Source organism: Cyclopterus lumpus, chromosome 21 (genome assembly GCF_009769545.1).
Source record: "Cyclopterus lumpus isolate fCycLum1 chromosome 21, fCycLum1.pri, whole genome shotgun sequence".
Taxonomy (NCBI): Eukaryota; Metazoa; Chordata; class Actinopteri; order Perciformes; family Cyclopteridae; genus Cyclopterus; species Cyclopterus lumpus.
Window position 1 is genome coordinate 3,443,911 of NC_046986.1, and position 14,738 is coordinate 3,458,648.

Consider the following 14,738-nt stretch of genomic DNA (forward strand, 5'->3'; position numbering starts at 1 on the left):
GAAAATAAGCACCTGAATGCACCTCACGTTGTATTATGTAACGTATATGTGCCTCGTGTTAAGGCAGAATAATTATATTGTACTTTTAATACAAATGGCATTGAACTTTAAGTGTTTATATTAGTATATTTATATTAATAGCATTATTTATATGACACTACACCTGCCCACTATGTTCACATTGTATACACATCATAGTACATAAGCACTAGTACGTAAATATCACTGTTTACTCCACATTCCTATATTGTATTATTATTAAATACGTGAACATGCGCAATGACAACAACGTCAATGGCAGCTAAGCGGCTCGTCCTTGTGAGCTCGAGACTCTTTTTTTTTTTTTTTTTCCGGGACCAAAACCGGTAACGTTTTATTTCCGGTTCTTACTTTCCGAGCGACGTTCAGCGCGTTGAGAGCAGCCGCCCCGGTCGGCACGAGCAGCCGGGTCACGCGCAGCGCCATGATTCAACTGTCCTCCAAAAAAGAAGTAGCCGTGCGACCTGACCCGAGGGAGCTACCAGCTAGCCGGCGACGGAATAGCGCGTCAGAGGGAGGAGGAGGAGGGGGGGTCCTTCGTTCGGTCCGGGCTCACCGCGTCACGCGTTTGAGTGTGTCTAGTTTATTGCCTGTTTTTTTTTTTTTTCTTTCTTTTTAATGAACCAAATATAGATTATGTAATTACAATATATGGCGGATGGATGTGTCTTAATAGATTTACAATTTTAAAAATATGATAAATAGTTTACAAAAGTTTAAACAATAACATTTAAATTTAAAAAAGCGCTGTAATTATGCACCATCGTTAATGTTTTTAAATTTTTTATGAACCAAATATAGATTATGTGATTACAATATATGGCGGATGGACGTGTCTTAATAGATTTACAATTTAAAACATATGATAAATAGTTTACAAAAGTTTAAATAACATTTAAATTTAAAAAGCGCTGTAATTATGCATCATCGTTATTTTTTTATTTTTTTTATGAACCAAATATATATTATGTAATTATAATATTTAGCGGATGGATAGATACAAAATAAAAAAATATGATAAATAGTTTACAAAAGTTTAAACAATAACATTTAAATTTAAAAAATGCTGTAATTATGCATCATCGTTAATTGATCAATTGTGTTGTCAATACAATGTCATAAAATAGTGGCTTGCACGTATGTTTGTTCAGGTGATGACAAAAAGTCAGTTTATTAAGAAAAGCTTTAAATTACAGGCATTTAATAAGTTAGACCCAACAAATAAAAAAGAAAATTGGATTGTAAACATAAAAATCCACTAGTTGATATTCGGGTTTTGTAATCTAACACTTGTGTGATGAAATGCAATACTTAATAAGCCATAAGAATGACCACTATATTAATTGTGTTTTACATTTCTAAACATAGACAACACTATTACTCTGAATCTGTTCATATATCCTTGAGTTATTACTCCAGCAGCCATTAGTACTAGACCCACGCTTGGTGTATCTCTGTGTTTTCACCAGCAGATGGCAGTGTTCATTTATTTTACAATACACCTGAGTTATTCAGACCACCATGAGCTTTATACTTTACGTTTAAGTTTTTTAGCAATACATTTTAAGTTGTACAAACCGTAATCCTCTTTGAAACAACATAGAATAACGAGCTAAACAAACCAAACTAAGCATCTTTTTGAATCAATTTATGCATTTTAGTTATGCAAACAATATCAAAAGTTGGCTCAACTAAGCACCTTGTTGAATGAACTTGTCTTTTTAAGGCAGCCAGGTGACTTTTACAACAATAGTTCATTGTACTTGCAATGTTAAGTTAATTTAAGAAATTGAACTGCACAATTTCCGGCCATTTTGTTATGAGTGTGTTTACAGTATATAAAAACATAACCACAAGGCAAATGCCACATATTTCACATATGATAAAAAAACGTGGATTAATTCCACAGTTTAACGTTCATCACCGCAATAGTTATCTATCAATAATCAGTAAAATATGCGATCGGGACATCAGCATCGACCCTTTTCTAGTCGGCGATCTCCGATAATGTAAAGTTGTAAACAACCATTCTGTGTTTAAATCAACCTTCAGTTCATTTATGATGCGTTCAGGCTCTGGTCAGTGAAAATGAGTATCGGGCGAAGGTAAATTATAAAGTTGTGTGCAACATGAAATAAATATTAGAAATTAATAATGAGCCGTTTACTCTAATAAGCTTATAAATACATAATTAAAACTACAAATGACAAGGATGGGGTTGAATCGATAAAAAATACAAACTTTTTATTTACTTTTCAATTGAATCGTTTGTTTTTGATGACACAGAAAAAAATAAACACAGAGCAAAGTAAAAAGATAGCATTTATATTTGTTTACGGTTTGCAGGTTGAAAGTATTTTTGGGACGGCGGCAAACCTATTTCCGATCGATCGGATCAAAGATCGGGAAAAAAGGAACAAATATAACTTTAATCTTTTTTTCCGATCGATCGGATCAAAGATCGGAAAAAAAGGAACAAATATAACTTTAATCTTTTTTTCCGATCGATCGGATCAAAGATCGGAAAAAAAGGAACAAATATAACTTTAATCTTTTTTTCCGATCGATCGGATCAAAGATAAAAAAAAAAACAGGAACAAATATAACTTTAATCTTTTTTCCGATAAACAGGAACAAATATAACTTTAATCTTTTTTTCCAATCGATCGGATCAAAGATAAAAAAAAAACAGGAACAAATATAACTTTAATCTTTTTTCCGATAAACAGGAACAAATATAACTTTAATCTTTTTTCCGATAAACGGGAACAAATAAAACTTTTAGAGATCACGTTTTATTTTTTGCCTCCGATACCAATTGATCCGAACCGTGACTCCGATCCGATCCGAATTTTTTTTTAACGATCCTAACAATTAATATTTCTACCTTTTACTTCATTAAATGAGTTCTTCTGCCACAACTTGCATGACTACCAATCGGCCCCTGCTTCGGCCCCTCTGGGTTAAACGGTTAAACGGACCAACAGTTGGAGAAAACGTAAAAATGGTCGTAACCACAGGACCCGGGGGGGTGGGGGGGTGGGGTGGGGGGGGTGGTGACAGGTGGGGCGCGGCGGAGAGGCCGTTGATTGGATGGAGCTGCTCCAACGACACTCAGTCGAGGGATCACGACTCATCCCTTCTCCACCTCGGCGTCACGACGGCGCGCCGTATAATCACCAGCTTGTTTGGCTTGGCTCGTCCTTCTCTGGCCCTTTTCCCACGAGCCTGTAGCCGTAACAATCGGTGCTTCACCGAACACCTCGGGTCTGTCGGCGGCGCACACGAGGGCGTGACTCACCGCCGCCTGTTCCTCCGTCGCCTAGGAAACCGCCAATGTAAACACGGCTGTTTCGTGTGCCAGTCGGTTTGGGAAAGAAGAAAACCCCTCTGGCACATCTAGAGTAAACGGATGTGGACCTCGACAGTTTCCGATAAAATTCTCTTCCTCTTCCTCCCTAGATTTCTGCGTCGCGTCCTAGTTGCGATCGTTTCCGAGCGTAGCATCTTTTTAGATCAAGAAAGATCACGACGTGGGCGACTTGTTTCTGAGAACTGAAAGCGTGACGCCTCAGTGGTGGCCCCCAGAGGCCGCGGTGTGTACTACACCTCACAACACGACGTTAGTTGAGCTTAACCTTTGTTTTGAGGAAGCTCGTCAATTCAATGTCGTGTATAAACGTGGACTTTAGTGGACAGGGTACATTATAAAGAAAAGGCTTCATCCAGGAAGTGAAACATTTCATCCAGGAAGTGAAACATTTCATCCAGGAAGTGAAACATTTCATCCAGGAAGTGAAACATTTCATCCAGGAAGTGAAACATTTCGTGGGTTGAGAGATTTCTTTTGTGCGAACTGAATCTGCTGGTAAGGTCGGGAAGGTCACCGTGAACTCTGAGTCCTAACTGAGGGAAATGACCCGGAAGTGGCTGGTTGAATTCTGTAAGTGCTAAGGAAGGCTGCTTCAATGCTTCCTTTGTTGTCTCCTCGAGGGAACACGGGGACAAGGAGATAATATGCCCAATTCCCTGCTGCAGCATCGTATCAATAGTATCCGCGTGTCACATGACCACGTAGTTCAGTGTCAGAGCAGTTGTCTTTCCCTAAGTCCTTATAAAGTCTCCTTAACATCTTTCCTATCGAGGTCAAGGAAAGGTTGTCAGGAAAGGACACAGGACGTCATGCTTTTGAATTGGGATGCTGAAATACGAATACCCTTCCCTCCTCAGCCTCTGATTGGCTCGTACCGGAGTAAGACTGTCAGGGTAAACCAATCAGAGAAGGAGTACAATGTCCTGCCTTCGCTATAGGAGGAAAACATATATATATATATATATATATATATATATATATATATATATATATATATATATATACTGTATATCACGCCTGGGAATTATCTTCTAGGGACCATGAACATCCAAAATGTCAGCCAGGCTATCACAACTGTCGAGGTTTATCTTGTTTTGATTTTTAATTGTTGTTGTTTTTCTGTTTACTTTAAATTACACCGATGAAAAAAGACGACTCGGCAAATGGGAGCAAGCAATATATCTAATGATGAATATATTCAACACACACTCAGACACACAGTTGCAGTACTCACACACACACACACACACACACACACACACACACAGCAGGAACCGGACTAATTAGTCAACAGTAAAACAACAGTACTCCACATTCAGGTCTCACGCGGTGAGGCCAGCTGAGGGGTTTTCTGCCAAATTTCCCCTGTTTTATTTCACTACTTCTGCAGTTTGGACGAGTTTTACCAGCTTCAGAGGAGGCCGTCTGCATTGTTTACCATTAAAACCACTCAGAAGAAAGTAGAGCTGACATGTTCTTCTTCTGCTCTGCACCTTCTTTCTTGGCTTCACCAAACGGCATAAAAAATGAAGTGGAAAGGAAAATAAGTTTCAGTGTACGTGGATATTTTTTGGGGTCCTCAGCACAAAATAATAAAAATAATAAATAAAATAAATAAAATAAATAAAATAAATAAAATAAATAAAATAAATAAAATAAATAAAATAAATAAAATAAATAAAATAAATTAAATAAATTAAATAAATTAAATAAATTAAATAAATTAAATAAATTAAATAAATTAAATAAATATGTCAAAAGAAAAAAATGATGATCCTTTGTCGTGGTGGACACACACATTAATTAATTGATTAATATGCAACGGTCAGTGTGAGCGACGCAGTGTCAAATATCGACAAACACCACCAACACCACCAGTTAAATATTTATTTAAATATGTACACACATCAACGCCTTCTTATGAACCTGTAAAGTGTTTGACCTGTAAAATCATATCCTGTCAATCAAAGGAGCAGATAAAAAAAAAAGCTTTATTAATTATACATGAAGAAGAACAGTTCACTAATTATTTCTACAGACTTTGTGGTGCGCGACAATGTCACACAATAATAATTATTTTTAAATACATTTATTAAAGTCTGTGTTACGGCTTAAAATCTAAATCTACACGTGTTAAATACTTTTAAGTCAATTATCAAGCAAAAAATGTGTAAACATTCCTGCAGTGCAGCTCCTCAATTTCACAGATTTTCTGTTTGTAATAGTTTTTTTACAGGTTTTACATCATATATTGTCTTTATATATATATATATATATATACATTTCTGATATTTTGTAGACCAAACAATTTTTTGTTCAGTATCATCGAATCACGTTAAATATGTTTAAAGGGTGTCACGCACAAAGATAAAAGTGTGAACCTCTATATTCCTTCACAACTCGCAGATTAAATGTGATGCGTCAGGAATCACTGCAAATTAAACTCTTTTTTTTAAAGTCTGCATTGAGAATAAGTGTGAAAGTCTTTTCAGTTGTTTCATTCCCGGCTACTGATGCACGATGGGGGCTATTTTAGGCTTCTTACAGAGGAGCACTTAAGGAAAATTAGGGAATTCTTTGAGGACCTTAAACAGGGGCTTTTCCAGCCGCCACCTTCCCCTGAACATTATAAGTTGCCTATAAGCTTGAGTGGATGAAACCCATAACTACTGTATTGTATGTACATCGTGTAAACCAACAAACCAGCAGCAACTTCCATCCCCAACTAATAACCAGTGCACATGAACTGGGACCATGACACCCACTGGGTGCTCTACCTCCCGTCGAGTTCAACGGCGCCGTGGCGCTGACGGAGCTCGGCTACGTCTCGCAGCGTTAAACGCCGCCCCGCCCTCCGCGTCCTTCACACGCGATCCATCCCCCTTTCCCAGAGGGCAGCGGCCCTGCTTCTCGTCAAGGCCTCCGCCTGTTTGAAAAGGATCCTGACGGGTCGGTGTTTCCACCCGCAGCCTCGGATCTCATGGAAAACACATTCCCACCAACCCCCAAAAAAAAAAAAAAAAACCCCAAAAAACAATCCTGCAGTGAAGCTTGAAAGGCGAAAAAAAAAATGTTGTGAGGAAAATCTGAATTAACGTTCTGGAGTGAAAAGTAAAAAAAATATGACTTGAACATTATGAGACTGAATTTCACCCTTATTTCACTCATGGAGGGTTTTACTTTAACAAAGTCCTGCTCAACACTAATTATGACGTTAAAAAGGTTGAGATGGTACCTCGTGAATACTTCCGTGAAGGTCACGATCCTAACTTGACCCCCCGTGGAGACACTGGGCTGTTGCACCAGGGTCAGGGTTAGGGTAGATCTCCTCTCCTCACACGTCGCTGCCTTTGTGACGACAAAAAAGATCCTGTAAGTTATTATCATGAGAAAAGTATATAGTCAAAATAATGACTTAATATCTAAAAATAATTAATTAGTATAGACATTATTTTGAGAAAGTAAGTGATGATTTTGAGATACTTAAAGACTAAAATAATGAGTTACTTTCTCAAAATAATGTCTTAATGTCTCAACATAATGAGTTAGAATCTAAAAACAATGTCTTATATGTCAAAATCATGTCTTAATATGTCTAAATAATGAGTTAACGTCTCAAAATAATGTTTTTATATCTCAAAATAATGTTTTAGTATCTCAAAATAATGTTTTAGTAACTAAGTATTTGTGACTTAGCATTCCCACATTTTGAGATACTAATAGATTCTCATTATTTTGAGTTATTAAGTCATTATTTTAGAGATTCTGTGTCATTGCTTTAAGATCATTATAATGACTTGCAGTCTATATATATTTTTTTCCATCAGTGGCTTAAATAGGCCGTGTATCGCCCCGGGTGGTGACACCTCATTTATGACACATTATCTGGTAATTACAACTCATAATCACGTGTATTTAATAAGAAGTCGTACATTTGAGTTAGAAAGTCCTCAATCACTATTCTAAGAACACATTCTGTGGGGTGACAATTAGTTTTTTTATTGTGTGTATGTATCTACCTGGTGGAAATGCGCTTCCATAATTCGTGCTAAGCACAAGAGGTAATAATTAATCCCAGTAGATTTCTAACACTAACTCTCCAGGACGAGACTGAGCTGTTCCAGTGTAAAGAACCTGTGTTGTAATAAGTTTGAGTGACGTTCTGCAGCGGGTGCAGAGCAGTAAAAGGCAGCGAGCTAGCCGACTGGAAACCACTGCTCTAAAGTTAGCGTGGAATAAAGACACGGAGGCCCGGTGTCGGCGGCGGTCGCACCGGTGGCCGTCACACCGGAATGCACCGGCGGATTAAAACGCACGGGAACGAGGTCGCACGGCCCTAAACCAGCAACCACGCGGTGAAATGCTGCAGCAGCAGCTGCCATGTTCACGTTTACCATTTGTTTTGCTCCTCAGAGCTCGGCTGCTAGCTCTCTGCTAGCTCTGTTAGCTCGTCTGCTAGCCCTCTGCCAGCTTGGCTGCTAGCGATGTTAGCTCTGCTGCTAGCCCTCTGCTAGCTCGGCTGTTAGCCCTCTGCTAACTCGGCTGCTAGCTCTCTGCTAGCTCTCTGTTAGCTTGGCTGCTAGCTCTCTGCTAGCTCTCTATTTAACTTGATTTAATCTCAGCTTCTTCCATTTTAATTGAGCAGTTAAATTAACAGTCTTAAAGATCTTAAGTAGGATATATTTGCTAAGAATTCTGGGTAAATTAAGACTCTTCTTTTCACAAACAGTACTTACCAAAGTCGTCACTGCAGTATTCTGCTATAGCTATTTTTATTCCTTTCTTTCTTTCTTTCAATCATTTATACCAGTTACACATTACGTCAAACTATACAAGAAAAAACTAAACAATTAATAAATATTATTCCTATATTTGTACTTTTAACTATTTCATGTCTGATGTCCCGGATTCTAATATTGACATTTTAAATTTTTTGTAATCTCTTTAAAGCCTGTGGTGAGATCATGCGCTTCATTGCGTGTGTGTGTGTGTGTGTGTGTGTCTTTCTGCCTGTCCATGTCTAATCTCACCTCCTACTCGACCCATCGGCCTCATAATATTTAACGCTCGTTTATGACCGCGTGCTTGTTTTACACCATCACTGACGGTTGACTCCTCCCTCCTCGGTGGGGTGATCAACAGTTTGCTTCAGTAAAGAAAAAAGCATTTCTCAAAAGTCGAAACCTTCCCCCTCGTCCGTCGCAGGCCACATTTTGGGCGTTTTTTTTTTTTTGTCGTGCCTCTAAAAAACTAAAGTTTTGGTCTCATCTCGAACCGCATGCATGTGCAGATGGATTCCACCCCCGTGACGTCACGATCCAGACGCGATACGGGACGAACACATCCCAGTTTTTGTTATCTCCTCTGTGTGATCTGGACTGTGAGGGAACCCCCGGAGGGTCAGACTGCAGCGAGATTCAACTCTTCTTTTGTTCTCCGGGTGGGAAAAGAAGCGACCGAGTGCACTTTTCTAGTCTTTTACCATGAATTTTTTTAATATTTTTTTTCATGAGGGAGCCTTGAGACTTGAGACTCGAGACTTTAAACAAAAAACCCCACTGACATTGTTTTTCGACACGCTGTATATTTCCCCCCCAAAAAAAGTTACCGCGGCCTCGAAAAAAAAATAAATCTCTCTCTCCCTTCCAATTGCCTCGGCACCACAACATTGTCAGTGGACCACAAAGCATGAGCCATGTTTTACTGCCTGTCATTTTGGTGCCACTGATTGGTACCATGGAGACGTGGCCTCTCAGTTCTGAGCCATGTGGGTAGTAGTATGGAGAATTGGGGGTTTTTTTTAGCTCAAAAGAAGTCTACATTTTGTTTTGTGAAACTTTGCATCGGACTGATTTAAGATCAGCATCAACAGGTCTAGAAGAGCTTTGTGAAACTGGTCCCCAGGGTTGGATTTTCACCATTATACGAGCCGGAAGTGGCTGTTTTGTAACTTGTACACAAGTTGTGACTCATAATATTATATTATTTATTTCATGGTGGCATCTTATATGTTAATTTAAACTCAAAATTCCACGTTTCTGCTGTTTTGTACTTCTTAAAGCTGCACGAGGCTGTTGCTCTCAACAAGAAAATCAATAAAACTCAGTAAATAAAGGACCACAACATCCCCGAGTGTGATAAAAACGAGATATGTATTAAATTATGATATATGTATAAAATGCACCGTGAATAATATGAATTAAAAAAAAGGAAAACGTGTTCTTCAACTTGGGTTAAAGAGTTGAACCAAACAAAAGGTATTTTTCCATGTTTGCCCCATGCATTGTGTTTTTAATACAACCGTAACGTCTAAACTCAGAATGTAGCTCCGAACATGTCCTCCTGGATCCCTGTTGTCATCTTTCCTCAGAGACATGACAGAGCTTCACCTCGGGGCGTCTCTCCTTCATCCAGCCTGGAAACTGTCAAACACCTCACGTTCCTGATGAAAGACACACATATGGTCTCCACTTCTTCTTCTTCTTTCTTTTTCTTTTCCTCCTTGGGGGATGTGTTGCACTTTGAAGTTTCTTGCTCTGTGTTCGTGTTGCAGCTTCTTTCTTTTTTTTTACTTTTTAGATGCGAATGAGGAAACAACAGTGCATGTTTTGACGATAGTGACACGACCAATAAAACTGCAACTGTAAAAAAAATAATTACAAAAAAACACTAAACACACTAAGCCCACTGAAGAGACCGCGAAAAACATGAAACAACCCTCCAAGCAAGTCGAGCGTTTAGAGGTGAGGTCATTCAGTCACAATAGTGCAGCTACGAACACACGCCGCCATTGTGGAGATAATGGGCTGGCAAATGTATTCAAGATGGGAACTTTACATTAACAGGAAAGTATGGTAAGTATCTGCTGAGGCTGTCGTATGCATTCATAAACCTTTTACCATATCAAAAGATAGATCGGTAGGTAGGTAGGTAGGTAGATATATATAGATATAGATATAGATATAGATAGATAGATAGATAGATAGATAGGTAAATAGGTAGATAGATAGACATATATGTAGATATATAGGTAGATAGATAGATAGATAGATAGATAGATAGATAGATAGATAGATAGATAGATAGATAGATAGATAGATAGATAGATAGATAGATAGATAGGTAGGTAGGTAGATAGATAGATAGATAGATAGATAGATAGATAGATAGATAGATAGATAGATAGATAGATAGATAGATAGATAGATAGATAGGTAGATAGATAGATAGATAGATAGATAGGTAGATAGGTAAATAGATAGATAGATAGATAGATAGATAGATAGATAGATAGATAGGTAGATAGGTAAATAGATAGATAGATAGATAGATAGATAGATAGATAGATAGATAGATAGATAGATCGGTAGGTAGGTAGGTAGGTAGATAGGTAGATAGATAGGTAGATATATATAGATATAGATATAGATAGATAGATAGATAGATAGGTAGATAGGTAAATAGATAGATAGATAGATAGATAGATAGATCGGTAGGTAGGTAGATAGGTAAATAGGTAGATAGATAGACATATATGTAGATATATAGGTAGATAGATAGATAGATAGATAGATAGATAGATAGATAGATAGATAGATAGATAGATAGATAGATAGATAGATAGATAGATAGATAGATAGATAGATAGATAGGTAAATAGATAGATAGATAGATAGATAGATAGATAGATAGATAGATAGATAGATAGATCGGTAGGTAGGTAGGTAGATAGGTAGATAGATAGGTAGATATATATAGATATAGATAGATAGATAGATAGATAGATAGATAGGTAGATAGGTAAATAGATAGATAGATAGATAGATAGATAGATAGATAGATAGATAGATAGGTAGATAGGTAGATAGATATATAGATAGATAGATAGATAGATAGATAGATAGGTAGATAGATATATAGATGGATAGATAGATAGGTAGGTAGGTAGATATATAGATAGATAGGTAGGTAGATAGATAGATAGGTAGATAGATAGATAGATAGATTGATAGATAGATAGATAGATAGATAGATAGATAGATAGATAGGTAGATAGATAGATAGATAGATAGATAGATAGATTGATAGATAGATAGATAGATAGATAGATAGATAGATAGATAGATAGATAGATAGATAGGTAGGTAGATATATAGATAGATAGGTAGATAGATAGATAGATAGATTGATAGATAGATAGATAGATAGATAGATAGATAGATAGATAGATAGATAGATAGATAGATAGATAGATAGATAGATAGATAGATAGATAGGTAGGTAGATACTTTATTAATCCCGCAAGGGGACATTCTTTTCGCTACAGCAGCATTTATACATACAGGTAAGTAATAAAATATAAAAAATGCACCATATATACAAAAAGAGTAAGAATATTAAATTAAATAAATGAAAAAAACAATAGTGCAAAGAAGAGTTATAATGAGATACTTTCTCAAAATAATAAGTTAATATCTAGAAAATAATGTATCTAAAAAATATGTACCTCAAAATAATGAGTTAGTATCTCAATATTCGTGACTTGATTTGCCGAGAGGTGATTTATTGTAAACATAATCCATAAATTTGCCAAACAGTTTTGCACATTTCTGCACAAAACTATCCAAACTAAACTTTTTATTTATATACTGTATTTCTTAGATCACATTTCCCAATTTTTTTATTGAAATATTCTGCTAATCTAAGTTTCTTGATTTTTATTTTTGCTATATATCTTGTTTATTTTATTTCCTCGTGTTATGTCTACGTTATGCACCAACACACCAAAGAAAACCTTCTGATGATTTAAAAACACACAATCTGAAACGTGACATGTGACTATAAGGGAAAGTACTCCGGGTTCAACATGACAGGCGGCTGTTATGAGGAAGTACAGTGTGCCTAAGATAAACACCTCTGTTTACAGAGCAACCATTGGGGAGTTGCCTGATTCATATAATCCTGGGGTCTGTACGGGAACCTCACCTGAGAACATCGGTCCGTTTCCTGGTTCTGTGGGGGGTCGGGTGTGGGGGTTGGACCCGAGGTCCTGTGGATCCTGTTGGATTCAGTAGTCCCATGTAAGTTTGGCTCAACACGAGTAAAACTATGGAAGAGTCGGACGATGAGCCAAGAATGCTGTTGTTGTTGTTGTCGTCGTCTCACCTCCCCGTCCTGATGTGCAATCGAACTTCTTGACAGATTATGAGACAATGGGCCCCTGAGCACAACAAGTAGAGAGTATGGCCTCTTGTTGTTGTTGTTGTTTTGTGTCCCTTTGGAGTTGTTTAGTGTCTCTATGTGGTTATCTTTATTTTTAGTATTTTTATAGCCCTTTTGAATCTCTTTGTTGTTGTTTAGTGTCACTTGGTCATCGGTTCGGTCTTTCTGTGGTTATTTTGGTCTCAGGTTGTTTTGCCCCTTTTTTAAGTTGTTTTTACGTCTCTTGGTCATTGTTTTAGTGTCTCTTTGTAGTTTTTAGTGTCTCTTTGTAGTTGTTTAAAGTCTCTTTGTAGTTTTTAGTGTCTCTTTGTAGTTGTTTAAAGTCTCTTTGTAGTTTTTTAGTGTGTCTTTGTAGTTGGTTGGTGTCTCTTTGTGCTTGTTGTTTGTCTCTTTGTGGTTGTGTAGTGTGTCTGAAGCAACTTTGAGTCTCTTGATAGTAATACTGAGTCTCTTTGTAGGCTTTCTGAGGCTCTTTGTAGTCGTTTTATGTTTCTTTGTGTGTCTCTGTGGTTGTTTCGCTCCTTTTCCTAGCCGTTTACATTGTGTTTTGTGTCTCTTTGCAGCTGTTTAGCATGTTTTTGTAGTTGTTTTAGTCTCTTTGTAATCTTTGTGTGTCTCTTTGTAGTGGTTTTATGTTTCTGGGTCTCCTATTTGAGGATACAGGGGGGGGCAGGGAGGCCCCCGAGCCCTGAAGGCCCCTTCAGTAATGCATCCACGTGCATAGTCACATTTTTCAGGAGGTGTGGGGTGCGTCTCGAGTCTCTTTGAGTTTCCGGTTCTGCGCCAGAGCCGTAACACAGGCGGGCATTAGGGTGCGAGTGGTATCCATGGCAACCGTCAACGTGTCTCGAGCTGTCACCGGTGTGTGGCGAGGTGAAGAAGAAAGTCGTTTTTTAAACACAAAGGAAATCAAAACATCAAACACTTACACAGTGAGGCGTATGTTATCAATGTGGTGGACAAAATAATAGAAACACCTGCGGTATAACACAATACCTTTAAAACTGCCGACTCCGAAACGATCGAGAAGTTCAATCAACACGTCTCTCAAACGGTTTCAGCAAAAAAATATTTTAAAATGACATTTTAATGACGGTAAGATTCATTGCAGGACTGCAATAATTTTAGATACGTATCTAATTAACTGCCCACTGAGTGTGTGACATCTTTTACAGATGTGGATAAATATCTGACTTTAAGTCCCCCCCACTTAACATGTATAAGCAGGATGAATTGTAAGCAGATGTGTTGGACTATTAATGTATTTGTTAACAACTATAACTCCTGTGGACACCCCTAAGTGGAGGCTGCTGTATAAACAAATCATAAATGACAATAAAGTTAAAAAAAATAAATAAATTGTTGTGCAAAGTCCTCCCTCAGAAAAGTTAGAATAAAAATACTGCAAATGAATTAAACATGTGAAAATAGCTGATTAAATCAAATGTTTTAATACAGATCCTTAATTCCAAATAGGGGGGGGGGGGACTTAAAATAAAGTGTTGATCCATCAACAGCACATGTTTTTCTATGCACCCCGACTAATTTGACCACGTTGCCAGTGTGAAGACACGACTTACTGTACTCAAAAGAAACATGCTTTGAAATGCACAGAGTTGGCCAAATGTTTGCAGACACATCTGTGAATAATTTTGGCTTTTGGGGGCTGTTCTCCATGGGTTTTTTTGGGTTCCTGAGTGTCAAGACTTGTAGAAGGGAAGACTTTAATGCCTCGGCACACAGTGACGCGTCCAATGTTGTGGCAGCAGTTTGGGGAAGGGCCCTTCCTGTTTCAACATGACAATGCCCCTGTGCACAAAAGCCTGGTCCATAAAGAACAGTTTCCCTTTTTTCCTTTCAGTTTGGCACGGCAGTTTATTTTAGTACGATTATCGATTATGAGGCTTAATTGGCACCGACATCGCGTGGGAGGCCTTCTTTGGATGTCAGCCATAGATTTGGAGATGTAATGAAGTTTTTAGAGTAAAATATGGTTAGAATCAACAAGTTAAAAGTCTTTTTGACTTTTTTTTTTAGAAATATGCAAGCATTAATTTATTCTCCACAGAGAAAAAAGTATATTCGGATTAAAGCATGGCATATG

The 14,738-nt window shown here is 37.6% G+C and overlaps 1 protein-coding gene across 2 annotated transcripts in view; it reads right to left on the minus strand.

Annotated features, from left to right (window-relative positions):
* The window catches only part of ndufa10 (NADH:ubiquinone oxidoreductase subunit A10), a 6,246-nt gene extending 5,697 nt beyond the window's left edge, over positions 1-549 (minus strand). Inside the window, exon 1 of one of the 2 annotated variants that reach the window (XM_034562495.1) lies at positions 391-549. In XM_034562495.1, the coding sequence (XP_034418386.1) occupies positions 391-465 (75 nt within the window). In that variant the 5' untranslated portion in view covers positions 466-549. The remainder of the gene's footprint in view (positions 1-390) is intronic. The other variant, XM_034562494.1, reaches the window with a different exon arrangement.
* Positions 550-14,738: the final 14,189 nt, after the last annotated feature.